General features: G+C 43.1%; 2 protein-coding genes across 8 annotated transcripts in view; both read left to right on the plus strand.

Moving 5' to 3' along the window:
• The first annotated feature begins 1,523 nt into the window (after positions 1-1,523).
• Positions 1,524-18,670, plus strand: cog7 (component of oligomeric golgi complex 7). 4 transcript variants are annotated; one of them, XM_018734994.2, is made up of 19 exons: positions 1,524-1,777; positions 2,695-2,925; positions 4,135-4,283; positions 6,246-6,362; positions 7,412-7,580; positions 7,705-7,787; positions 8,591-8,713; positions 9,168-9,366; positions 9,469-9,596; positions 9,827-9,981; positions 10,346-10,462; positions 10,870-10,935; positions 11,337-11,523; positions 12,483-12,623; positions 13,229-13,312; positions 13,873-13,987; positions 15,343-15,486; positions 16,402-16,604; positions 17,823-18,670. In XM_018734994.2, the coding sequence occupies exons 2-18, from the start codon at positions 2,760-2,762 to the stop codon at positions 16,566-16,568; spliced, it is 2,310 nt and encodes a 769-aa protein (XP_018590510.1). In that variant the 5' UTR covers positions 1,524-1,777; positions 2,695-2,759; the 3' UTR covers positions 16,569-16,604; positions 17,823-18,670. The 4 variants fall into 4 exon arrangements, with proteins under 4 accessions (XP_018590510.1, XP_018590511.1, XP_018590512.1 ...); XM_018734995.2 differs by having other exon boundaries at positions 2,736-2,925; XM_018734996.2 differs by having other exon boundaries at positions 2,750-2,925.
• Positions 18,671-19,876: 1,206 nt separating this feature from the next.
• The window catches only part of usp31 (ubiquitin specific peptidase 31), a 29,884-nt gene continuing 25,161 nt past the window's right edge, over positions 19,877-24,599 (plus strand). For all 4 annotated transcript variants that reach the window (XM_029246705.1, XM_029246706.1, XM_029246707.1 and 1 more), the window contains exon 1: positions 19,877-21,660. In XM_029246705.1, coding sequence (XP_029102538.1) covers positions 21,136-21,660 — 525 coding nt within the window. In that variant the 5' untranslated portion in view covers positions 19,877-21,135. The remainder of the gene's footprint in view (positions 21,661-24,599) is intronic.

The following is a 24,599-nucleotide window of genomic DNA, read 5'->3' on the forward strand; positions in this document are numbered from 1 at the left end:
AAGGACATTGATTATGTTTAGCAACTTTAGGGAGAAAAAGTCCCATTGATAAAGTCTTTTTCATTCTTTCTTGCTCCGCTTGTATGTCAGATTATGGAATCAAAATACATTCATCATTCATCACCATTCAGACTAGTTCAGAAAAGAGACGATAATATGAGCTCAGTAGGCTGACGTGGACCATAGTAGTGTGACTTGCAGCAAAGCAATGTATGGCAGGACTATTTTCCAATAAGAAATAATATAAAATATTGCTAATGTGGACCAGTGGGAAATGACTGAACAACTGGAAAAGCATTCAGAGCTATTGAGAGTTTAATGTTTTCTCTGGGGTGCCTTCGATTCTGTTTGGTCAGCTCTTAAAGGTCCCTGGGGTGAATAAAAAAAGGAAAACCTGTGAAGTACTGTGTGAATCTCGAGCAAAATGATGCTCCGTGGAAGCGGACAGTGTGGAATGCATAGAGCGTAAGCAACATTTCATCAGCGATATTTAATACTCATCTTATCCTTCTTATCTAACCTTTACTGTACCTGGCAACTTCTGAGCCTTATTCATTGCCATTCTACCAATTAACAGGTAAACAACAGTTCCTCTGTTTAGGTACTTTTTGGGATGGACTGCGGTAGAACAAATGAACAATCTTCTGATGGCTGTAGAAAACAGAGTACAGTACCGTACTGTAAAATATGGACCACTAGAGACAGCTGGTACTATAATGGTTAGAGCTGCTGCCTTTGGACCCAAAGTCACAGATTTAAATCCTATATGTGGCTGTAGTACCCTTTAGCAGAGTACTTACCCAAAGTGCTCCAGTAAAACAAAATTACCCAGCTGTATAATGGGTGAATAATTGTTAGTACCTTGACAGTGTAGGGTGCTTTTGGAGAAAAATGGCAGCTAAATGAATGTTTTCTTCAAAAACACGTTGGCATGAAAATTAAAATATAAAACCTGACAAATATATAAAAAACATAGTTATTTTGCTTTTTTGTAACTTTCAGTTTCAGAAACATCTCTGCGGTTCTGATCAGGTTTCACACACTTTTTACTGTTCAGGAGGAATTTTGGCGGGAAAAGGGAAACTACATGCAGTACAATGCATACGGACCTGTAATCTTTAGAAGTAACATTTTGAAGTCAAGATTTAATTGATCAGTTAGAACTGGATTTTTTTTTAATTAAAAACTTAGAATGTGGTCCCTAAAAGAGGACGAGCTCCCTAGTGTTGTATTTTGATTTTACTCACCGTCACATTCAACTTTCACACGTTCAGAAACGACTCCAACACGGAAATCATCACTTAACACATGAATTCGTGTTTAATTAACATTTGTAAAATACCAGAAAAAATGAAATCAACCTTTTACAGTTGGAATATACTCGCAGAACGATAAAATATCTGTAGTATTTATACAAATTTTACGCTCATTTTTTTTCTTCTTTTTTTTTAAAAGAACACGGGAACGTATTATTTTGAGTCGCTGTGTCACATCGGACACAGTTTCTGGCGATACGGTGCCGGAAGTGTTTGCCAAATAAGCGAATATGTGCACGGAACTTCCTGACACGGCAGCAAAGTAAACACACGGCGCTGATATAAACGACAAAAAAAGACGTATAAATTAACTCTGGAGGAAGCTGTCGTCTTGCTCGAGCTCTATTTAGTCGTTATGATTATTTCATTTTCCTGGGCTATATATTTCATGTTCGTTTCGACAGTAATGGGTAAAAACTACAGGATCGATTGAATCAGCAGCAGACTGGCAAGTCAATTATGTGAGTAAAACTCATAGTTATTATTGACCTGTTATAACTGATTATTTCACATACAGGCAGCAAAAACTGTTACCGGTCCAATGAATGTAACATTGATTTGCTCATGATAATTCCTAAGAATTATCATCATCATGTAAGTAGAAATGATGAATCATGCGTGTTTGTTTCCTCCCAACACTTACAGCCTATGAAAGTATTTATTTAGTGCAGCAGGTAAGTTCCTAGATACAAATTTTATAAGTTACCAAGAAATAAAACAGCTGCTTACTTAGGTATTTCTAGTTCTTATGTGATTGAGGGGCAACAGAAGGAGGAGCATTAGAGCTTGAATTTGTAACCTCAGACTGTCCACTTCTTGACCGCAGTGTTTACTCTCGACATACACAGAAAGAATACCCTGCTGTCCAATAGGTGAATCACTGTAAAAGTGTCAGCTAAGCATTGAATGACTATGAAGGGACGAATGAAAGTAACATCAGTGTACAAGAGTACAGGAAAGGAAAGACAGAACAAAGATGTGATTTATCTGGGGTGTTCAGCAGTTCGCCGAGCTTGGCATTTAGATTGCAGATGTTTCACCAGTCGGGGTGACATCATCAAGACCACCAACCGAAGGCCGCCAATCTTCTCGATAATCTCCAACTCATTTGGGTGTTCAACGCTTCAAAAAGCTCGTCGGTGGGAGGCTTTTGCTTGTGGACAAGTCTCTGTTGGCGAACAACTGTTCTTCCTGCACAAGTGCAAATGATGATGTCGCCTCGACTGGTGATGAAACGTCTGCAATCTAAATGCCAAGCTCGGCGAACTGCTGAACACCCCAATCAACAACCCGAGCTACGAAGACCGCCAGTCTTCTTGATAATCTCCATATGGTTTATCTGTTTTCACGGTATATGTCTAATCCTTCGCTTTTTCAGCTGGAGTGTAAAAGGAATGACTGCTTTGCTCTCTGACTGAGGTGTCGCTTCAAAGAGGGTAAACGATGGACTTTTCAAAATTCCTGGATGACGACTTTGACGTGAAGGAATGGGTGAATGGGGCCTTCAAAATGGTCCAGAAGGACGCCCCCGGGAAGGTGGACAACCACGCGGCTACGCTTGTCATGAAACTTCAGCTCTTCATCCAAGAGGTCAACAATTCAATTGAAGGTACAGTCAGGATGACAAACAATGGCTTTTACTTTTGCTTGTGTATTGTCTGCTGAAACTGCTGTTTAAAATGTCTTTTATTTAAGGGATTCTCCTTTAACAAACCCTGTCCCTGAAGTTTGTTGCGGAGATTAAATGTTTCAGATTAATTTTGCATCACATACTCACTCATTCACTGTGGATTTCTGCTTATTGTAATGCAGAGTCACGAGGGTGCAGAGCCTATCCTGGAAGCACGATGTGCTACGTACACCACAGACGGGACACCCGTCCATTGCAGAGTAGCCACACACACACATTTTACATTTTTTTTATTTATCAGATGTTTTTCTCCAAAGCGACTTCCAATAGATACTATGCAGTGTTATCAGCCCACACACCTTATTCACCGCGGTGACTTACACTGCTAGATACACTACTTACGATGGGTCACTCATCCATACATCAATGGAACACACACACACACTCTGTCACTCACACACTATGGGTGAATGTGAACAGCATGTCTTTGGATTGTGGGAGGAAACCAGAGCACCCGGAGGAAACCCACGCAGACATGGGGAGAACATGCAAACTCCACACAGACTGAGGTGCTGTGAGACACGAGCTCTACTCTCTGTGCCCCTGTCTGCACCATTACGGCTTGCTTTGTCAACATTACGGGCAATTTAGAGTTACAGATTCACCTGAAACATGTCGCGTGGACTGTGGGAGGAAACCCACATGAACACAGGAAGAACACTGCAAACTTCACACAAATTAAGCGGGACTCAAACCCTCATCCAAACCCACAGCTGTGAAGCACCCATTCTACCCACTATGCCTCTGCCTCCTTGTTTTTCCATTGTAGTTTACTGCATTAGCTAACCCTGAAAACTTAGATTATGGTAAAAAATTAAGATACAGCACAACAAGCATTGCAGTATGTCTGGCTTTTCCTGCATTTTCTCTCTTCCAGTTGTCATTGTTATAAATTTTTAAAGCAAGCTTTGAAAGTCTGATTAACAATAGTAAGGATTATGGGGTCTTTTTTCTTTTTCTTGTCGTTTTGTCACGATTGAAGCTTAGCATGCAAGTGTAGACTTTTTCAGTACATGCAGGTGTAGGTCAAACTATTGATCCTCTGAATGTCATTATTTTTAGTCAACTGGGTGAGTTGAATATTGTTAAGATGTGTCTTTTGCTGTCCCTTTTTGTCCCTGTGAGCAGAGAGCAGTAACCAGGCCCTTCAGAATATGCCAAGGGTGCTGCGTGATGTAGAAGCTCTGAAACAAGAAGCCTCCTTCTTGAAGGAGCAGATGATCCTGGTCAAGGAAGACATCAAGAAATTTGAGCAGGACACTGTGCAATCCATGCAGGTATAAGCAGAGACATGTTTTTTTTAATAACCTTTTTTTTTTGTTTTCTGTTCTGCAAATACTGCTTTCTACATTCATTTATAGGACACTTTTCACCAAAATGATGTACAACTCAGAGTAAACAAAGTACTGTTTGCAACTGGTGAACAGCTGGAGGTGAAAATACAATTTGCAAAGCAGAGTCAATTGCATTTATTCATTTAGCTGACACTTTTCTCCAAAGCAGCTTACAATGTTAAGGTTACAACTGTTTACCCATTTATACAGCTAGGTAATTTTTAGGGTAGGTACCCTGCTCAAGGGCATTACAAGCGGAGGTGGGAATCAAACCTGTGACCTTTGCGTTCAAAGGCAGTAACTCCAACCACTGTACTACCCGCTGTCCCTGCTGCGTTTTACCACTTTTTTGTCATAGTTACCACTGAGTTTGAAGAATTGAGTGTTTGTAAGCTCAAAGGTGATTTTGACCACCCTATCTGTCACAAATGTACTGAGGAGATCAGAAGGTGTCAGAGATGTGTTTTGAGGCCATTCTTGAATGGTGGAAGGGATTCAGCAGTTCTGAAGGAGAGAGTGGCCTTACTTCACCTCATCGGAGCCAAACCATGCAACTGTGGAGCTTTACTTTTGGACCTCTTGTGAAAGGGACCACCAAGTGGCCAGAGGTGGAGAGGCTTAGCATTCTTACTCGGGTGTAGAGCGCAAATAGGTCCTTTACATATTGGAGTGCAGATCCTTTGACCATTTTGTAGGTTGTAACCAGAGTCTGGAACAGATAAATCCATATTTTTCATGTATGTTGTAGCCTGTCCGTATGCCAAATACTCTGTGCTTCCCTGGCTCTGCATTGCTATGATGGATGGATGGAATCATCTGCATTGTTGCTATTTTAGTAAAGGAGCTTGAGAGTAACAGATATATTCAGCGGTCATTATTGTTAAAAAGATAATTGTATTTTAATGAAGGGGGGTGCGGTGGTGCAGTGGGTTGGACCGGGTCCTGCTCTCCGGTGGGTCTGGGGTTCGAGTCCCGCTTGGGGTGCCTTGCGACGGACTGGTGTCCCGTCCTGGGTGTGTTCCCTCCCCCTCCAGCCCTATGCCCTGTGTTGCCGGGTTAGGCTCTGGCTCGCCGCGACCCCGTATGGGATAAGCGGTTCAGACATTGTTTGTGTGCGTGTGTGTGCGTGTGTGTGCGTGTGTGTTTTAATGATTTACTAAGCAGAACTGAAACAGATAAAATCTGTGGCTATGACAAAGGCATTTAGTCAATTCTAGGAGAGTAATCTTGAAATAGCAGTGTTATCACAAAACCTTGTGGTAATTTTGTGGGTGCCAAATTCATAAAATCTCCCCATGCATCTGATCATTATCAAACATGTTAGACGTGTACAAAAAACAGGTATCAAACTGTTTTAAAAAAATAGGTGTTGAAGATTATAACATTACAGCATATATCACATTTGTCATTAGTTCTGCAAGTTGGTATAAATGTATACAAGTCAATATTGGTGTGAGAACAGACAGTTATGAATATGTTGTTCATTTACATTTATTTAACAGATGCTTTTGTCCAAAGCGACGTACATCTCAGCAAAAGTACAATTTATGCATTACATTAAGAGAAGGAGACATAGCTGCAGACATGAAAGTCTCAAGCAAATCTAGTTTGTTACCTACCAATTGCTGCACCGAGGTTCATCATTCGAGTAGTTGCATAAAACACAGGATAGACAAATCTTGATACCCTCCCACCATTTCTTTAAAAAAATATTATAAGATACACAAATAAGCAAGTATAATGCCAGAGTAGTGGCTGAATAAAGGTTGTATCTGGGTTTGCTTATGGAGTTACGATGCTTGAACAGTTACACCGTAAATGAGCTGGAGAGATCTTGGGCGAAGTGGATCTGGAAAAGGTGAGTTTTCAGAGAAGAATTTGTTTAGTTCCGTTTGTCCTTTACAGGTGTTGGTGGAGATAGATCAAGTGAAGTCTCGCATGCAGCTGGCTGCTGAAGCCCTGCAGGAAGCTGACAAGTGGAGCACGCTCAGTGCAGACATTGAGGAGACCTTTAAGACCCAGGTGGGTGACTTAATCCCCCCCCATTTTTTTTATCACACATTTTTATGTGTGCATTTAACTTGTTCCACTTGGTTTCATGTAGATCTTTTGACCTCTGCATAGTCTCTTTGTTCAGAATGTCTAATGTTTGAGTTTTACCAGCCGGGGTCTGTGGCTTTTGCCCCTCTGCAACGTACTGTCTGACCCTCCAAAATTATTATGGCCTTTGCACTGATGAGTGATTAATTGTCATGCTCGTGATCCACGTGACGAAGGGAAATGAGATGGCTGGGCTTTCCTTTCTTCTCGTTGCTCACAAAAATAATAATAAAAAAAACAAAGCAAATTCTCAGTGTTGTTCGTTGAATGTTGTCACCTTAATCAACTGATAACATTTAAATGAAGGTCTGACACCCACATGCCTTAATACATTTGAATTACCTTTTCATACCCCTATATTACCCTATGTAAAGTGAAAAGTTATGGAAGCATCAGATTGCCATGCCTGCTGAACAATCAGAACGGAATTTAGATAGATGGCAAAAATCTGAGACAGTGCTGCATGTAAGATGTTTATTTCTTGGACAAGGCTGCATAGTTAGTGGTGTCTTCTGAGTCGTGGTTTGTCAACTTCTGTCAGTATCTATTTGGAGCAGAAAACGTTTTAAGGTCTTATTCATGGGGGGTGCGGTGGCGCAGTGGGTTGGACCACAGTCCTGCTCTCCGGTGGGTCTGGGGTTCGAGTCCCGCTTGGGGTGCCTCGCGACGGACTGGCGTCCCGTCCTGGGTGTGTCCCCTCCCCCTCCGGCCTTGCGCCCTGTGTTGCCGGGTTAGACTCCGGTTCCCCGTGACCCCGTATGGGACAAGCGGTTCTGAAAATGTGTGTGTGTGTCTTATTCATTTGTTTGCTGGCATAAACAGGCTGCTGGTTTTAAATGAATTTAGAAACTTCAATGTGAAATGTGCATTTATAGTTTTCTTAGTGGTAATATTTTATTTTAAAATACTGGTTTTATCTGAATCCCTTTGTAGTTTGTGCACTGTCCACTTGCTTCTTGTTCTCCTTCCAGGATTTTGCAGTCATCTCCTCCAAACTGACGAGCATGCAGAGCAGTCTAGCCATGTTGGTGGACACCCCAGATTACTCTGAGAAGTGCGTCCACCTGGAGGCCTTGAAGAACAGGCTGGAGGCCTTGGCCAGTCCCCAGATTGTGGCCACGTTCAGTTCGCAGTCTGTCGGTGAGAATTGCGGCGCTTTATCCGAACGCTGGAGGACTCTGTGATTCAGGGCTGTCTGTGTTGAAATATTAAAGTGTAAACATTTTTTTTTTTTATTTTCTTTAACCTTTTAATCTGACTGCAGAGCAAGCCAAGCTGTTTGTGAAGGTGTTCACTGAGATTGACAGGATGCCGCAACTCCTTGCCTACTACTACAAGTGTCATAAGGTACATGTTTTTTTTTCTTTTAAACTTGTACACTATATTTTCAAATTTCATTGTTTATTTTTCTTGAAGCTAGATTGTTTATTATATGAGTTAAATATTTTTTAAGTAGGGGGCGCCGTGGGCTTGGCCAGGTCCTTCTGTGTGAGGGGTCTGGGGTTCAAAGTCCTGCTTGGGGTGCCTTGTGGCGGACTGGCATCCTGTCCGGGGTGTGTCTCCTACCCCTTCGGCCCTGTGACCATTTTTTTGCCGGGTTAAGCTCCCGCGCTGCGACCCCTCTTAGGACAAGTGGTTGTAGACGTGTGTGTGTGTGTGTGTGTGTGTGTGTGTGTGTGTGTGTGTGTGTGTGTGTGTGTGTGTATTTTATTAGTTTTTTAAAAACCCCTCCTCTGAAAGGGGTGGCACGGTGGCACAGCAAGTAGCGCTGCTGTCTCACAGCATATGGGTGGTGCGAGAGGACGTGGCTTCGATTCCAGCTCAGTCTGTGTGGAGTTTGCATGTTCTCTGGGTGCTCTGTTTTCCTCCCACAGACCAAAGACATTCATTTCAGGCAGATTGGTAACTGATTGAGACAGTGTGTGTTTCACAATGTAAGGATGAGCAACTTATTGTAAGTAGTGTGTCTAGCAGTGAAAGTCACCTTGGGGGAATAAGGTGTGTGGGCTGATAACACTTTTTAGTGTTCATTGGAAGTGGCTTTGGAAAAAAGTGGCTGCTAAATGAAGCAACGTAAATATATGATGATGATGCGTGTTGCTAAGCAATTACTACATAGTAGTGATTTTATAGTGCCTTTCCCATGCCAGGGTCAGCTTGTGGGAGCATGGCAGGATCTGTGTCAGAGCGAGTTGAGCTTCAACAAGCAGCTGTCAGAGTTCTACGACACGCTGTTATCTGCCTGGCATTCCCAGCTACAGTGGAGCAGTCAGGTATGAGGCACTGGAGTCACTGCTTTGCTTTTCCTGTTTCACCTTGATTTTAAGTAGTGCAGAGCGGTGTCGACCTTTATCATCTTCTTACTATTACTACTATTATCATAGTCATCATCGTCAAAATCGACTTTCAATTCTACACATTTGTACTGCTGACTGTTTTGCAGAAGCAATTCAGTATAAGTGCCTTTCTCATTCAGGATGCTCCTTTAGTGTGTGTGGGTTATAGACAGATGGATAAGGACATTATTGATCTAGAAGGAAATTGCTCAAATTCTGTGAGTACTAGAAAAAGAGAATAAAACTCTAAAGGAAACACCGAGCCATTGTAACAGGCAGCCCACCTCGCACTGCACAGGAATTGAAAAGTACTGTACATATAGTACATTATATACAAATCCCAAGTCCTTAACCACTAATCTTGTTGTGTTGTTGTCTTTGCGCTGGGTAGGTGTTTAAGAATCCCTACGAAGTTGTGACTGTGCTGCTGATCCAGACCCTGGGAGCCATGGTGCCCTCTATGCCGGTGTGCCTCAGCACAGCCATGGACCGCACACCGCAGGAGGACAAGCTTGAGACCTTGCTGGAGCTGTACCAGACAACAGCGAACTTTGGCAGGAGCCTCGAAGCCGCTGTGCTGCCCCACTTAGGTGTGTTTTAGTAGGATTATCTCCAGTCGTGGCCGGGTGTGCAGTGATCATAAGCAAAGTTCAACTTCTCTGTTGTCTTCTTCACCATGTTTGTCCGTGCAGGAGAAAGTAACCCTCTTAAAGTGAGTGAGCTGGTGACGGCTTTGTTTGACCCGTACAAGCCCTACCAGCTGCAGTATGGACACCTGGAAGAGTCCAACCTCCTCATTCAGATCAGTGCCGTGCCCTTGGTGAGCAATCCACCCTGTTTTCAATGATCTGAGTTTGTAAGTCTTTGTCTCCTACATCCGGTGTTAGGTATAAATTCCATTTCAGGAGTCATACTTGGTACTTTTTTATTTTTACATCTGCTGAGGGGTAGGATATCTGTGGCCTTGCTTCCTGTGGGTTGACGTGGGTTGTGTTCAGAGTGTGCCAGCTGCTGTTGACTGCGCTGATGCAAGTGATGCTGCTTCTGCAGGAGCGCGGGGAGGTTATAGACTGCGTGCAAGAGCTGAGTCACTCGGTCAACAAGCTTTTTGGGCTGGCCAGCACTGCTGTGGACAGATGCGTCAAACTGACGGATGGCTTGGGGGTTTGTGGCCTGCTAAAGGCCCTAAAAGCACTTTTTACAAAGTAAGAGTAGCAAAAACTTTTATGGACTGACCTATACACACACACACAGACTGGACTTAGCATATAGCAAACTTGCAAACCTAGTCCCGATTACATGTCTTTTAAAAACACTCCGTCAGAAACAAACATACAACCTTTTATGTGGATGAAAATATTTTAGTGTATTATGTATTAAAAAAAATCAAAAACTGATACAATTGCTACAAAATTGCATGTTGTCTTTTTAAAAGTAATTGTGTGCAGTTTACTGTGTAGTGAGTTATATGTTTCACAGAATGTTAAGCATGTGATTTCCTGCAGTTTACAGTAAATGCAGTATTTGTACAACAAGCTGCGGACAACGAGCTCTGTCTTCTCCATATAGGTACGTGTCCGACTTCTCAGTCACTCTGCAGTCAATCCGGAAAAAGTGCAAACTGGAGGACGCTCCCAGCGCCGGTATGTTCCAGGAGGACTGGACAGCCTTTCAGAACTCTGTCAGGTGGGTACGAGCTCAAGTGCAGAAGTGCCTGCATTCAAAGCAGTCCTTTGAGAGCAAATGTGGTATTTTACATTTGAATGTAATTTAAATATCATACAGTAGTAACTAGTGGTATTTAATGTGGTATTACTCCGCTTAAGACTTTTAATCCCTACTCCGCTGGCATTATAACGGCATACTTTCACATTTCATATTTCATAGTACATGTAGCAGAATCTCAAAGAGTTTCAGTGAATAAATTTGTATTGTTTTGAAGAGGTACAAAAAGAGACATAATTTGTCTGAAATGAAGTGCAGTAGTTCCTGATCATTTAAACACATATAAAAGTGGTGGCTACAATTTTATTATGTTTATATGGTGGTGATGATTTGTGGAGCTGACTTGTTTTTGAGATTTTGAATTTCAGAATTATCACAACTTGTGGAGAGCTGCTGAGACAGTGTGGCGCCTATGAGCAGCAACTGTCAAACAAGTGAGCGGCTTGAGTTTAACTCTTCAGTGTCTACTCTCTCACGCTTTACTCATGAATTAAATGAACACTGTGCCATTTCTTTTTGTTTTTCTTGAACAGCAGTGGTTTCATATGAACCTTTTTTGACTAACAGCTGAAAGATGAAACTGAGATTAAGATAATACCACCTACATAAAATGCCTACATGCAGCAAAAAAATCTTTTGTTGACTACATAATAAATATAAATTCTGGTATATTTAGCTGTTTTAGTTCCTTCATTGCAAGTTGAGGCTCAGGGGTTTTGTAACTTGGGCTGTCGGAGGACTGTGGCATCGTGAGCTCTGGTATGTTATGTCAGTGGTGGAGCTCGATCACCCATGGTGTGTGTTGGGTATTAGCGTGGCTCTCCTCTGACAATAGGATCCTGGCCACCGCTGGGAAATACCTGTCGGATTCCTACAGCCCTCGCAGCCTGGCTGCCATACAGGAAGCCAGCTCCACAGACAGGAAGGCCTCAACTAAGAACCCGTGGCAGGAGTACAACTACCTGCTGAAAGGAAACCCGGCCGAGTATGCCAGCCTCATGGAGATGCTGTACAACCTGAAGGTCAGGAAGTTGTCCCACACAGAGTGAGAATTGTGTTACCTAATGTTGCTGATGTCTGATGGCTTACGATATTACATTGATTCATTCACCTGACATTTTCTCCAGAGCAACTTACAGTGTTAAGCTACTTATTTACACATTTATACAGCTGGGAAATTTTTACTGGAGGAATTTTAAGGCAAGTACCTTGCTCAAGGTTACTCTAACCACTACCATGGTTCACCATGCACATTTCATATTGAAATTCATATCTGATGCAAGAGAGATAAAGCAGGTATTGAGAGACACAGACACACTACAGTGGGAGGTGCGACTCGAACCTGTGGCCCTTGAGTCCAAAGGCTGCAGCTCTTACCACTACAATACCAGCTGCCCAGCTGTTGCTGTACATTATAGCACCTGTTGGTTATTTTGACTCCAAAGCTGTTGTTTCTTAGAGATAATTAGTAACAAGGGAATAAAGGGATCAAGAATCAGACGCTGAGTCGCCATCAGTGTGAACCCTGGCTTGTAATCCTTGGTAATAAAATGCTGTGTACATGCGGGGAAAATAATGCAACGCAACAAAATCAAAGTTTTTAGTCATGTTGATTTTTACGTTGATTATGGTAAAGTTTACTGATTACAAAAATACCACTAGTTCTTCTAGAGTGTCAGTTTTCCTTTGGTACTTTACTGCCAGTGGAAGATTCTAAAAGGCACCAGAACATTCTAGAAAGTAGCAAAACATTATAGAAAGCATCAGATCCTGAAAAGTACTGGAAATATTCAGTGCTCGGAACCTGGTGCCAAAATTTGCTAATTTCAACAATGTGTTTTTTCTAAAAACTGATGCATAGTAAGAACCAACATCAAAAGTGTGTTTAGTCTAACAAAAGTGAATGGAAACTGCAAAAAAAAAAGGAGATAATAAAATTCTTGTTACATGGTGTTATCAGTACTGTTACACTGTTTTGTAGGAAAAGGGCACAGGCAATTCCAGCCTGCTGACTGAGCCCCGCGCCGCCCTGACCCGCCTTAACCAGCAGGCCAACCAGCTCGCCTTCGATTCCGTCTTCCTGCAGATAAAGCATCAGCTCTGCCTGGTCACCAGGGTGGAGGTGAGTGTGCTGAACCCCCTTGGACAGCATTGCCTTTTGCTGCTAAAATTTGCTATTGCTGTGATGAATCGTAGTCCCTGTGGGTCACAAAGTATGCTGCTGTGTTCAGATGAGCTTGATTACTTTAATTCTTAGTCCTGATTTAGAATCTAAAGGAATGTGCTGAATGATTAAAATTCGGTGGAACTTAAATGATTAAGGAGCTGCTTAATCTGTTTGCAATCTCTGCCGACACAATCGGGTTAAAGTGATTTGAATGAAGCCTGAGTAATTAAGCGTAAAGCCGGAGGGTCGAAAACCAGCGAACCCTCTGTGCGGTGAGTACTGGGGTTTGCTACCCTGCTCTAGGGAAAGGCAGTGGAGGAGAGTGCTTAGTGTTGAGGTGCATTTTCTGTGTTTTTGAAGAAAATACCAACATTTAACTGACACTTTTCTCCAGTGACTTATAATATTTAACTACTCGTAATAATTTTACTTTTTTACACAGTTGGGTAATTTTTACTGGGTAAGTACCTTAATGGGTGACACTATAGCAGAAGGTGGGAGTTGAGCCTGGTTCCCTCTAACTGCTATGCCACCTGCTGCCCCCCCCATTATGTTTGCAGAGCAGCAGTTCCAGTGCAATGGGAGAGTCCCTCATGGAGGACCTGCCCACCTTCAGCTTGTCCCCGATGGAGTACATCACCAATGTAAGTGAGGAACTTGGTACAAACTTATGAAGTGGGTAAAATTAGCTCCATCTCTGCCTCCGTGCAGCAGAGTGTGAAACTGTGTAACCTTATTCACTGACGCGGCTTACCAACACGCTTCTGGTTTCCGGCCTCGACACACTTCCCTGAACTCAAACCCATCCTTTATTTCTAACAATGCACTTGACAACGAATCAGTATTTCTTTATTCTCGTATGTTTATTTTTATAAATATTTTCTGTAATAGTTTTAGTGCCTTTTGTATGTTACTACCCTTCTCTCCACGTATGTGTATATCATAATATTATTCACTAGAGAGTGATTAAATGAGTCTGACTAGTCATGAAAGGTTTCATCTGTCATATCTGCCTTTACATGAATGAGACTGGTCTTTTTTGCAAAGAAACTTGAGCAGATTTAGGTTTGGTTTGGTTTTTTATTTATTTATTTATTTAAAAATTCATACAAATTTTCATCCTTTCTTTTGTGCTTTCTGCACTGGATGTGGGGGAGCTTCATACAGGACTTTCTGTGTGTGTGTGTGTGTGTGTGTGTGTTAGATTGGCCAGTACATCATGTCTCTGCCTCTGAACCTGGAGCCATTTGTCACTCAAGAGGACCCCGCGCTGGAGTTGGCTCTACACGCAGGGAAGCTGCCCTTTCCCCCTGAACAAGGTGACAACCCCTTTGGCAAAACCCAGCATCAGGCCATTGAGCCTGATCCCACTGTTCAATACCATCTAAAACCCAGCTGCTCCTTGTTTGCAGTGATAGAATGTTGTATGCAAAAATTCTGTGGCTGACACTGTCTGAATATTAATCTGACAGTGAATTGTGTTGTACTCAAAATTCTTGAAAAGACTGGTGAAGTAACAATGTTTACTGATATACACTTAGTGTTTGTTTATTGTAAAAAGTTCAAATTGAATTATTAGAAGAATATCTAGAGATCATTTTTACAACTTTTGCACATTATCTTAAATTGAATACATGCTTATTGTATAGCAGACCCTGTGTTGATGTGGAGGGGAAGGCAGATTGATGTTTAAAATCGCTAAAAGTATGTCTTAAAACTATACCGACATTGGTAGGGCTTGGACTGAAAGCAGAGAAAGTTAACATAACTTGCCATTTCTCAAAATGAAAATGAAGGTAGAAGGCGGCAGTCAGTCGTTGACAAATCCTGTGTGATTAAAGCAGAAAGTGGTTTAAAAAAAAAAAAAAAAAAAAGCACTGCTACTGGGGCCCTTCTCAGGCTGTAGTGTGTTAGTATGTAGGTGGTTTTCAGAAATTAAAAAAGTAGGTATGGGTTTTTTGGGGGTTTGGCCCTAGAAGTGAATTTGACTTTATAAAATATTTATTTCTCCACATCTCAAAAAGAAAAACTGAGATGAAACATTTTGTGGGAAGAAGACATTTACATCACGTTTACATTTATTGAATTAGCCAACGCTTTTCTACACAGCGACAACGAACGCTGTAGTATAAAGCTGCTGCATTTTCGTCCATGTTGTTTTACAGTGTTAGATACACTACTTACAGTCACTCATCTACACACCAGAGCAATGTAACACACAAACAAACTGGGCAATTTAAAGTCTCCGATTCACCTGAAACACATCTTCGGATCTGTATTTTTGCTGTTAAATTTCAGTGTTAAAATACTTCATACTCCAGTACTTTAAAAACCTAAAAATTGAGTAATGGGGGGGTTATCTGTTTGAAATCTATGGGCATAATCATGTCACGCAAGCTTGAGAACCTCTGCTATCTAACATGCATATTTTAACCAACAGCAGACAGCCCAACCCGCAGATGTCTATAATTGCTCTTTGATGGTTGGTGCACCTCAACTTCTGGGGTCCACTTACACAAAAGGAAACTTTGTGCCGACCTTAAAGATGCCGCTTGTGATATCTTGGCCTGATTGTCAGTGTTTCACACTTTGGCTTTTACAAACTCTCATGTTATGAGCAGTTGCTCACCACCCTTGTTTGTTTTCCGTGTCTCATTTTTACTGCTCCTACCAGGTGATGAACTGCCTGAGTTGGACAACACGGCAGACTACTGGCTGGGCTCGATCGCCAGAGCAACAATGCAAACGTACTGTGATGCCATCCTGCAGATCCCTGAGCTCAGCCCACACTCCACCAGGCAGTTGGCCACAGATATTGGTGGGAACACATCCCAGAATGCCATTTATGGATTAACACCTGATTTCTGTATTGCTGTTTGAATTCCAGTGAAATAGTAAATTTGTACACCGCTATAAATGTGAAAGGTTGTTTTATTTGACCACTGGCTTTGCAAGTCTGTTTGAATATAGCAATACTAATTATGTTTCAACCAGATTCTAAAGGCAACTGTACACAGCTAACAGAGTACAGTTGGAATAAGTATAAAATAGGTTGTAAACAGCAGGAAAGCCAGTATCTCCTAAAGGAATATGGTAGCAGGTGACAAAACAGAAAAAGCAAATACTTTAAATAACAGTCATGAAGTATACAGCTGCAGCTCCATGTTAGGTGCACTCATGCATTACCAGACAGTTTTAATTATAGAACTATCAGTTTCTGTTTGCTGCCTTCCCCGCGACCAGAACTGTATATACTGTAGCTGATTAGGACAAAGCATATGGAAAAAGTAGGAAAAAAAATTGTTCGGCCTTCAGATGTGTATTTCATTCCACAGAAAGCTGAAGAAACACAAACCCTGTTGAACAAAGTACTTGTTTTAGATTATCGGTTTATGATAATCTTTATAGTAGTGTTTCAAGTAGTTTTATGCTATGGATTGAGGTTTAAATCTCCGAGATACAATCTTCACCACGTGTAATACATTTGCGTTCATTCATTTGGCAGTTGTTTTTCTCCAGAATAGCTTATGATTCAGAGTAAACAAAAGTACATTCCACAACCGATGAAGAGCTTTAGATACCGTCACAGAAATATGAATACTTGATACTACTTTATCTGGCACCACCATTTTGCTGGTACACATCACTCATGTAGCTGACTTTAATAGCAATAGCAATGATATGTGGAATAAGAACAAAGGCTTGACCGCTGACACTGGCTGTTGCTTTGCAGACTACCTAAGCAATGTGATGGATGCATTGGGCTTGCAGCCGTCTCGCACCCTGCAGCAGATAGTGACCCTCCTAAAGGCAAAGCCTGAGGAGTACAGGCAGACGGCGAAGGCTCTGTCCCGCAGGCTGGCCTCTACCATTGCTGCCATGAGGAATCTGGAGTACTAAAGGGTCCTGAGGAAATGTGACATGAGAAGCATGCAGGTGTGTTGCTAAAATCTTGCTCAGATCAGCACTACAGAAGGACATTCTTTGTTATTTGTGCTAACTTCCCAGCCTTGTTTGTTGTATAGAATGAATATTTGTTTTTTTTTTTTTTTTTTTCCCCCCCCGAAAAACAAAATGGAAACAGTCAATTTACAACAAAGCATGTGAAGTTGTATTTTATGTAAGCTATGTACAGATAAGGCAGAGATGAGGCCACGTGTTGAGGAAGGTCCTCTATTTGACTTAGGGGATCGAATGACAAAGCCCTAATATAACAGCCATCCTCTTATTCACGCAGTGTGGTGGCAGACGTGTAGTGGTAGTACCAACGCCTGTTCTCCCGCTGTCATCCAAGCACAAGCGCACACACACACATACACCATACGCTTAGTCTCTGAATAGCACAGAATGTTGTGTTCTTAAAGTGCGCTGTCAGCAGATGCTTAGTGGAAAAAGGAAACAGAATTTAAATCTGGAACTGAATTAGCTGGGAAACATCACGGTGACACTGCTATCAGCATTGCTTCCAATGGAAGAATTGCTTAATCTCAGATTATGTAATATTATGTAATGTTCTCTGACTTTTCTTACCCAGTGTGTTTTCACTGATACTATAATAAAATTTTTCACCAAGTAATGGGGTGTGGGAATTGGGATTTCTTCTGGACAGTGGCTGTGATGATCATTATATACCAGATTTAGGTGAACTGTTGCCATTCAGCCTATTAAAAACCAGTGTATTGGTTAGAGCTGGCACCTTGCTGTTAAAGGACTCGGGTTCAAATCGCACCTCCTGCTCTAGTACCTTTGAGCAAGGAACTTACCTGAAATTTCTCCAATAAAATTACCCAGTTGTATCAAGTGGCAAATCATTTTAAGCAGCTTATTGTTCTAAGTTGCTTTGAAGAAAAGCTTCAGCTCAATGAGTGAATAAACTAAATGAGAATGCATTCTATAAAATCTAGGGAGAGGGGAGAGCAGGAGTGTGCTTTCAGGAGACCAATATCCTTACTTCTGAATTCTGCCTGCACCTGGAGTGACAACTGGCCTTTTAACCTTGACTACATTGAAATCATCCTCTTTCATTCACTCTGAGCCAGAAGAGTTGAGAGCCACCGTAGTGTTTTGTACTCTGCCATGCGTTCATCATCGCAAATGGTTTTATGTTCCTCTATGCCGATTTTGAACGCGCTTCTCTTCCTGTTTTGTCTTCAGAAACGAAGCTGCTGTCCATGAGTTGTCGGAGAGAGCTGAGAAAATGTGGGCGTGATCCACCTGATGGTGTGAAGAAGCTGTTCAAACTCATGGACTTGGAGGAAAATTGCAGTTATTTTGTAACTGAGTTGTTAGTTTATTGTGTAACTGAGCTCGCTGCCGTACAAGATTCAAAAGAGTACTGCTGTCGTGGCTTCTAGCAGAATTTAATCGATTGGTAGGATTACTACAATCGCCAAATGGCTGTTAATCTCTTTTTTTTTTAAGGAGGCGTATCACCTCAGAAATAACAAAATTCACTTTTTACATTACATTTATTTATTTAGCAGACTGTTTTCTCCAAAGCGACTTCCAATGAACTGTCTGTAGTGTTATCAACCCACACACCTGATTCACCGTGGTGACTTACACTGCGTCACTCATCCATACATTACTAATACCAATACACACTATTGGTGAACCTCAACAGCATGTCTTTGGATGGTGGGAGGAAACCCAAACAGACACAGGGAGAACATGCGAACTCCACACAGACTAAGTGGGGATCAAACCCACGTCCTCTTGCACCACCCCGGCGCTAGGAGACAGTAACACTACTCACTCTGCCACCTTGTGTTTTTTACTGAAAACTTTTTTTTTGTTGGCCTTTTAAAGAGTGCATTTTAAAAAAAAAAAAATCATAAGTACATGTTAACACTTCAGTGTAATGCTGTTTTTTAAAATTTATTTTGTAATAATGTCGTTGTTTAAGTCACTGTATGGAACAAGGGTGGCGTCTTAAGTAAAATTTCCTAAATGGGGTTAAAATTTTTTGGTGACTTTTGGGCTGTAAGTTTTAACTTTATCTTGGTATGTAATAAATGTTTTGTTGCTTTATGTTTGGCGTTTTCTCTGTTGTAGCACAATGTTGACAGTGGTGGAAATACCAGCTGGCTCCAGATGACCTATTGGTGTGTCGCTTGTTCACAAAGTACACTTGTCTTATAGTAATAGTGTCTTTACTTGTGCACTTTATCATTGCTTCATTATTGCCTTTATCCTTACCACTATGACAATTAGAAGGGAATTCTGCAAACCACTTAGTTACATTTATTTACTTATCAGAAGCTTGTCTCCAAAGCAACTTCCAATGAACTCTATGTAGTGTTACTATCAGCCCACACACCTTATTCACCGTGGTGACTTACACTGATAGATACACTGGGTCACTCATCCATACATCAGTGGAACACACTCTCTCTGTCACTCTCACACTATGGGGGAACCTCAACAGCATGTCTTTGGACTGTGGCAGGAAACCAGAGCACCCAGAGGAAACCCATGCAGACACGGGGAGAGCATGCAAATGCCACGCAGACTGAGTGGGAATCGAACCCATGTCCTCTCGCACCACCCTGGGGCTGCGAGACAGTAGTGCTGCACATGTTGCTTAGGCCTCTGTTTTGCACATAGCATTTGTATGTGACCCTTGACCTTTGCATTTTTTTTTTTTTTTTAATGAAATAGGAACATTGTCACTGATCTGTTCGCAAAGATCCTTCCCTACACCTTCAACACTGGTGGCTCTGGGAATGATTTGTGAATGGGAGGGTTGTCATTTTCAGCTTCATGAACTCACGTTTCTGTAATGTTAATTACCGGTTGGACTTTTTATGGAAGTTAATTGACTCTCTAGGAGCTGTGAGGTACTTCATACATTGAGTAGGCAGTCAACCCCCAACAGAAGAGGTTCAGAACCTGGTTTCCATGACCTATGCTGCGTGTAGTTTTAAACTCAATCACAACACTGAAAAGTGTAGAAAGGTTCATTTCCTGTCCAGCAGAAGTGCTGAGGTAATCTGCATTTTATATGAAAAAAGTTCAAAATCAAATCCTCTTGAATAAAATGGCACTTTCTTTTACAGCATGGGGATTGGGAGTGTTCGTCCACACACAATTTTACATAATTTTGACCACATAAATCCAAAAGAAAGGAAAAAAGGGAATCGTGTAATATTTTCTTATGATTTTTAAAAAATATCTCTTCGCCGTCAGGCGGCACGAGGATCCCCCCTTTCTCCCGCACGGCACGCGCCGGCGTTTCCCGAGTGGAGGCGCGAGCCGCTACCTGCGCGCGTTCCAGCGGCTTGCTGCCGCGCGGTGACGTCAGAGGCCACCACCGCCCCGGCCGCAGTGTGTCCGTGATTTGGAGCTGATGGAGACGGGGACGCGGCCTTCTCCTGCCGCCAAGCGCCGTTCGGGAGCCGCGCCTTCCCTCTGAGAAGAGGGCGGACATGTTGGGAGAAGAGAAGAGCTGAGGCGGATATGGGGGGAAACACGCCTTTTGTGTGGCAGGAATGCGACGGGAGCTCGTTTTTCCAGGAGAACCGGCCCGTTTGTGCGCGCCGCTGTCCGCCGTGGGCTTTCGGGGGTCTTTCCTGTAGGCGGCCGCTGGAGCGGAGCGCGTGAACGGCGGAGCGACCTGCACGATCCCCCAGCCCGGCAAAACGGCACCGGCGGGAGCACCGCTTGGGCTTAAATTCGGGTAAACGGGCTCGGTTACTAGCCAGGCCGGGCAGAGTGTGGCGGCAGAGAAAAGCAGGAATGTGAGTGGTGGAGGGTGGCGCTGCGGTTTGTTTAATAATGCATGATGAGAGCGTGAAGACGGAGCTCCGTCCTCTGCTCTGGGCTCCCCGACTGTGACTGTCCCTCCCTGTGGGCTCCTCCGATCATCTTTCTGTGGGGTCTGCATCGCTGCTGCTGCAGCTCTCTAAAACATGTCCATTAACGAGTCCTCCCCGATGTGGTCCTTAGTCATCCCGCTCATCTCTAGGTAACTACTAGTAGTAGTGTGTGTGTGAGTGAGAGCGACAGCGAGTGATCATCTGGTCCTCAGCTGCTAGTTAGCTCTCAAGCTAGCTGCCCCAGCACCCCACCGCGGCTTCTTTGGCCGCCCCTTTTTAAGGACTAAATGCGGGACCCCAGACGCCTTTCCACGCGGGGAAATGTCTCCGCTTGCACCGCGTTTCTTTCACCGGGCGGGTGTCTCCGTGGGCCGCCGGCGCGGCGAGGGTTTCACTGCATGCAGTCCACCCGATGCGCTGGAGACTGACTGACTGAGTCGAGTGGAGTGGAGCACGTCGGTGCTGAGCGGTATCCGAAGCGCCTGTGAAATGGGAGCAGTCGTGCGCGTCTCCAGAGCGGCCACTGGCAGCCCGAAGTGTCCCACCCGCGGACACACACACACTGCGGCGTGAAGACCGAGGCGAGCTTTGTGCCGCTCGGGCTCCTTTCTATTACTAGTAGTAGTAGCCTGTCTAAAACAGCCGGCGAGATGTCGAAAGCGGCCACTAAGGAGAAGAAATCCTTCAGCAAGAAGCTCTTCCGCCGGGGCTCCGTGCGCTCCGTGGGCAGTTTCATGAGCCGGGTGCTGCGGACCCTGTCCACCCTGTCCCACTTCGGTACCGAGGAGCACCCGGCCGAGGAGGAGAAGGACGACGGGGGCTTCGCCGCCTTCAAGAGCGGGGGCACGACCGTCCCGTCGGACGACAGCGACTGCGGCGGGGGCGGCTTTCTGTTCGGAGACAAAGTGCCCGGAGTGGCCGGCCTCAAGAACCACGGCAACACCTGCTTCATGAACGCCATCCTGCAGTGCCTGAGCAACACGGAGCTGTTCGCCGAGTACCTGGCGCTAGAGCAGTACCAAGGCGAGGAGGAGGACAGGGCGGACAAGGCCAACGGTGTGTGCGCGCAGCGCAAGGGCGCGCAGGCCAAGGGGGAGGTCACCGAGAAGCTGTCCGGGCTCGTCCGAGCGCTGTGGACCTTCGAGTACACGCCGCAGCACAGCCGCGAGTTCAAGGTAACGTACGGGCTGCTGAGCCAATCAGCGGCCTCTTCTTCTCGAGCGCTGACGTTTGATTGGCTTGTAGTGGCGGTGGGCGGGCAGCGAGCGGTTGAGTGAAGATCAGCGCTTTCCTGTCCCGGGACACGTGTGTGTGTCATTGTTTTCCGTTCGATTGCATGTGCACACAATGTTGTCAGAATTAGTAATGTGAAGTGTGACATCCGAATTATAATTTATTCGGCTGACACCCATAATCCAAATACACCTGATATCCTAGGCCAGTATTCAGATTTACCAGTGTACTATTACTGTATCATAGTGAGTGTATCAATTCAGGAAAATTACCTGAATGACTGTTAACGTTTGTTGTCTTACAGTCTGAATGTTAAAATATAGAATGTCTAATAAATAATGAGATTGAAAATGGACATATGAAGTGTAGTTACTTGTCCTATATTTAGTCTACAACAGGGCAATGTGCAACAGTTGTCCTCACAGTAAAACAAAGGTGTGCTGGTTTTACTATATGAATTTTTCTTTTTTTTTTTTTTGAGTGATGTGTGTGTTACACAGTAGAGAGAGCACTGGAAATGGAATTTATGGAAAGAGAAAAATTGTAGGAAGGTGATCAGGATTAGTCTATCCTGAGTTTTGTACACCTGCTTGTGTGATGAAAATCGGTGCATAAAGTGGAAAGAAACAAACTAGCTTTACTTAAGAATTAAGTGTCTGCAACTATATCTCTTTCTCCTAATGTAATGCACAAATTGTATTTTCTCTGAGATGTACGTCGCTTTGGAGAAAAGCGTCTGCTAAATTAATAAATGTAAATGCATCAGATTAATGCATTTTTTGTTTTTACTGTTCTGGGCTGCTGCCACTTTATTTTTTTTTTTTGCTTTTTATTCTGTTTTGTTGAGTGAACAGTAATTTATTTTTAATCAAACTGTCTCTCATAGAAACATTCATGAAATGAATGCGGTTAAATCAAGGTTACCGAATGCAGCGGTGGAGAACAGGTCAGCTTCACATAAACCGAATATTTGCTTTGATTTTGTATGCTAAATGTTATCTTGAACTTATCACATTTAATTTGTCCTTGTAACAGTTACTCATTATTGTTTACCGCTGTTCCATGTCAGGGTTGTGGTGGTATGCTTGGATAATAAGCTACCTACAAATATTTACGTATTTATACATTTGGGTAATTTTTACTAGAGTCATTTTATGGTAAGTACCTTGCTCAAGGGTACTACAGCAACTGATAGGATTTGAACCTCCAGTCTTTGGGTGCAGAGGCTCTAACTGTAACCACTATGGTATGCATTGACCTGCACATGTGCATTCCCAGATATACACACTAACAGCAGTTCTGTAATTATTGTGAAACATGTCATGACTGTGGTAGTAAACTTGTGCAAACTTCACGCTGAGAGACAGCAGTGCTACCTGCTGTACCACCCTACCACTTTATTCTTGGGAGATAAACAAGTCATGGCTAGCCTAACAACATTGGGACTACTTCCCGTTTACGTCAGGGTGCAGAGTTGTCATTTAATAATTGGGCAACAGCTATGTAGTATGTTTAAGCGTTGTGAGCCTCTTAGTTTTTAGAAGGACGTAATCCACATCTCTGGATTCATACCTGTGTCCACAGATTCATGAGTGATACATGTATTTTTCACAAAAAGTCCTACTAGGCCAAATTTAACCTAGATTTAATACATTTTATACATTATGCATATAGGCCTATATATTTTTATTCCTGAGTTCAGACCACAACTCATATGACTTCGAAAACGTTCTTCTGAGTTAAGGTCTATTGCTTGTGCCGTGCTTCTCTTTTAGTCACTTTTTATGCTGTTTAAAAATCTGTCAAGGAAGTGCTTCTTCTCTGAGGGGTTTTAATTTCACTGCATTAGCTTCCAGACCTTGTCGAAAGTGACCCGACGCAGAGAGCAGTGTTGTTTCAGCTGTGGTTTTCCTGCAAGCTTGCCTTAGTCTCCTCTAGTACTGGGTGTAGGGGGAAACTGGAAATGTAATGAAGACATATTACCCTGCTACTTGAAAGCCTCAGGGTTGAATCTTTGTCAATTAGATGTTTTTCCTTAATCTCTGGGGCTTTTCACAACAGTTTAGCTCTGACCATGATCCTGATTGGAAAATAACGTAAACCCATAAATCAGCAGAAAAATTGCGTAACTCATACTGAAAGAAAGCAAAGCAATATAGAACAAAGAGTGTGTATGGGTGTGTGGCTTAGAGAATGTAATACAACAGCGCGTTGCTTTGTCTGTGTAACCAACTTTTTGTGTTCCAGGCTCTGTGTTTGGCAGTGTTGTTTCATTTAGCTGACTACTTTCCCCGCTTAAAATGTGAGGCTTGTACACTAAGCTACTTAATTATTTGCCCGTTTATACATCTAGGCAATTTTTACTGTATCAATTCAAGGTGAGTACCTTGATAAAGGTAATTAAATGGGATTCGAACCTGAGTCTTCCGATTGCAATGTGACGGCTTTAATCGCTGCTGTAGCTGATGAGTTTGTTTATGCTGAGCAGACTATTCGAACTAAGAGAGTAATTGACTGTCCCTTTAACTACATACACGGTACCGCCGAATGTGTGCCCCTTTGGATCGCTAGAGAATGACTTGCCAGTCACTGTTTTAGTACGTGGCCACTTGGTCTGCACATTGTGTACAAAGATTTGCTCAGTTCCCCCACAGTGTACACAACCTCTTCCTTCTCCTGTATTCTGCACTTTTACTCACTTATTGGCTGACTGCTGTTGTTACTGGACTAGGTGCTGTTGCTCTTCTTTTTGCTCGGCCAAGGCCTGGACAGCCTTGCGGAGAAGGAGCGCTCAGCAAAATGCTGTGGAATGCGGAGTCCATACCCGCAGCGGTAGGCACAGGCATATTCTGCTCCAAGGCCTTGTGGTACTTACACAGAT

The sequence above is a fragment of the Scleropages formosus genome, chromosome 20, assembly GCF_900964775.1.
Source record: "Scleropages formosus chromosome 20, fSclFor1.1, whole genome shotgun sequence".
Classification (NCBI taxonomy): domain Eukaryota; kingdom Metazoa; phylum Chordata; class Actinopteri; order Osteoglossiformes; family Osteoglossidae; genus Scleropages; species Scleropages formosus.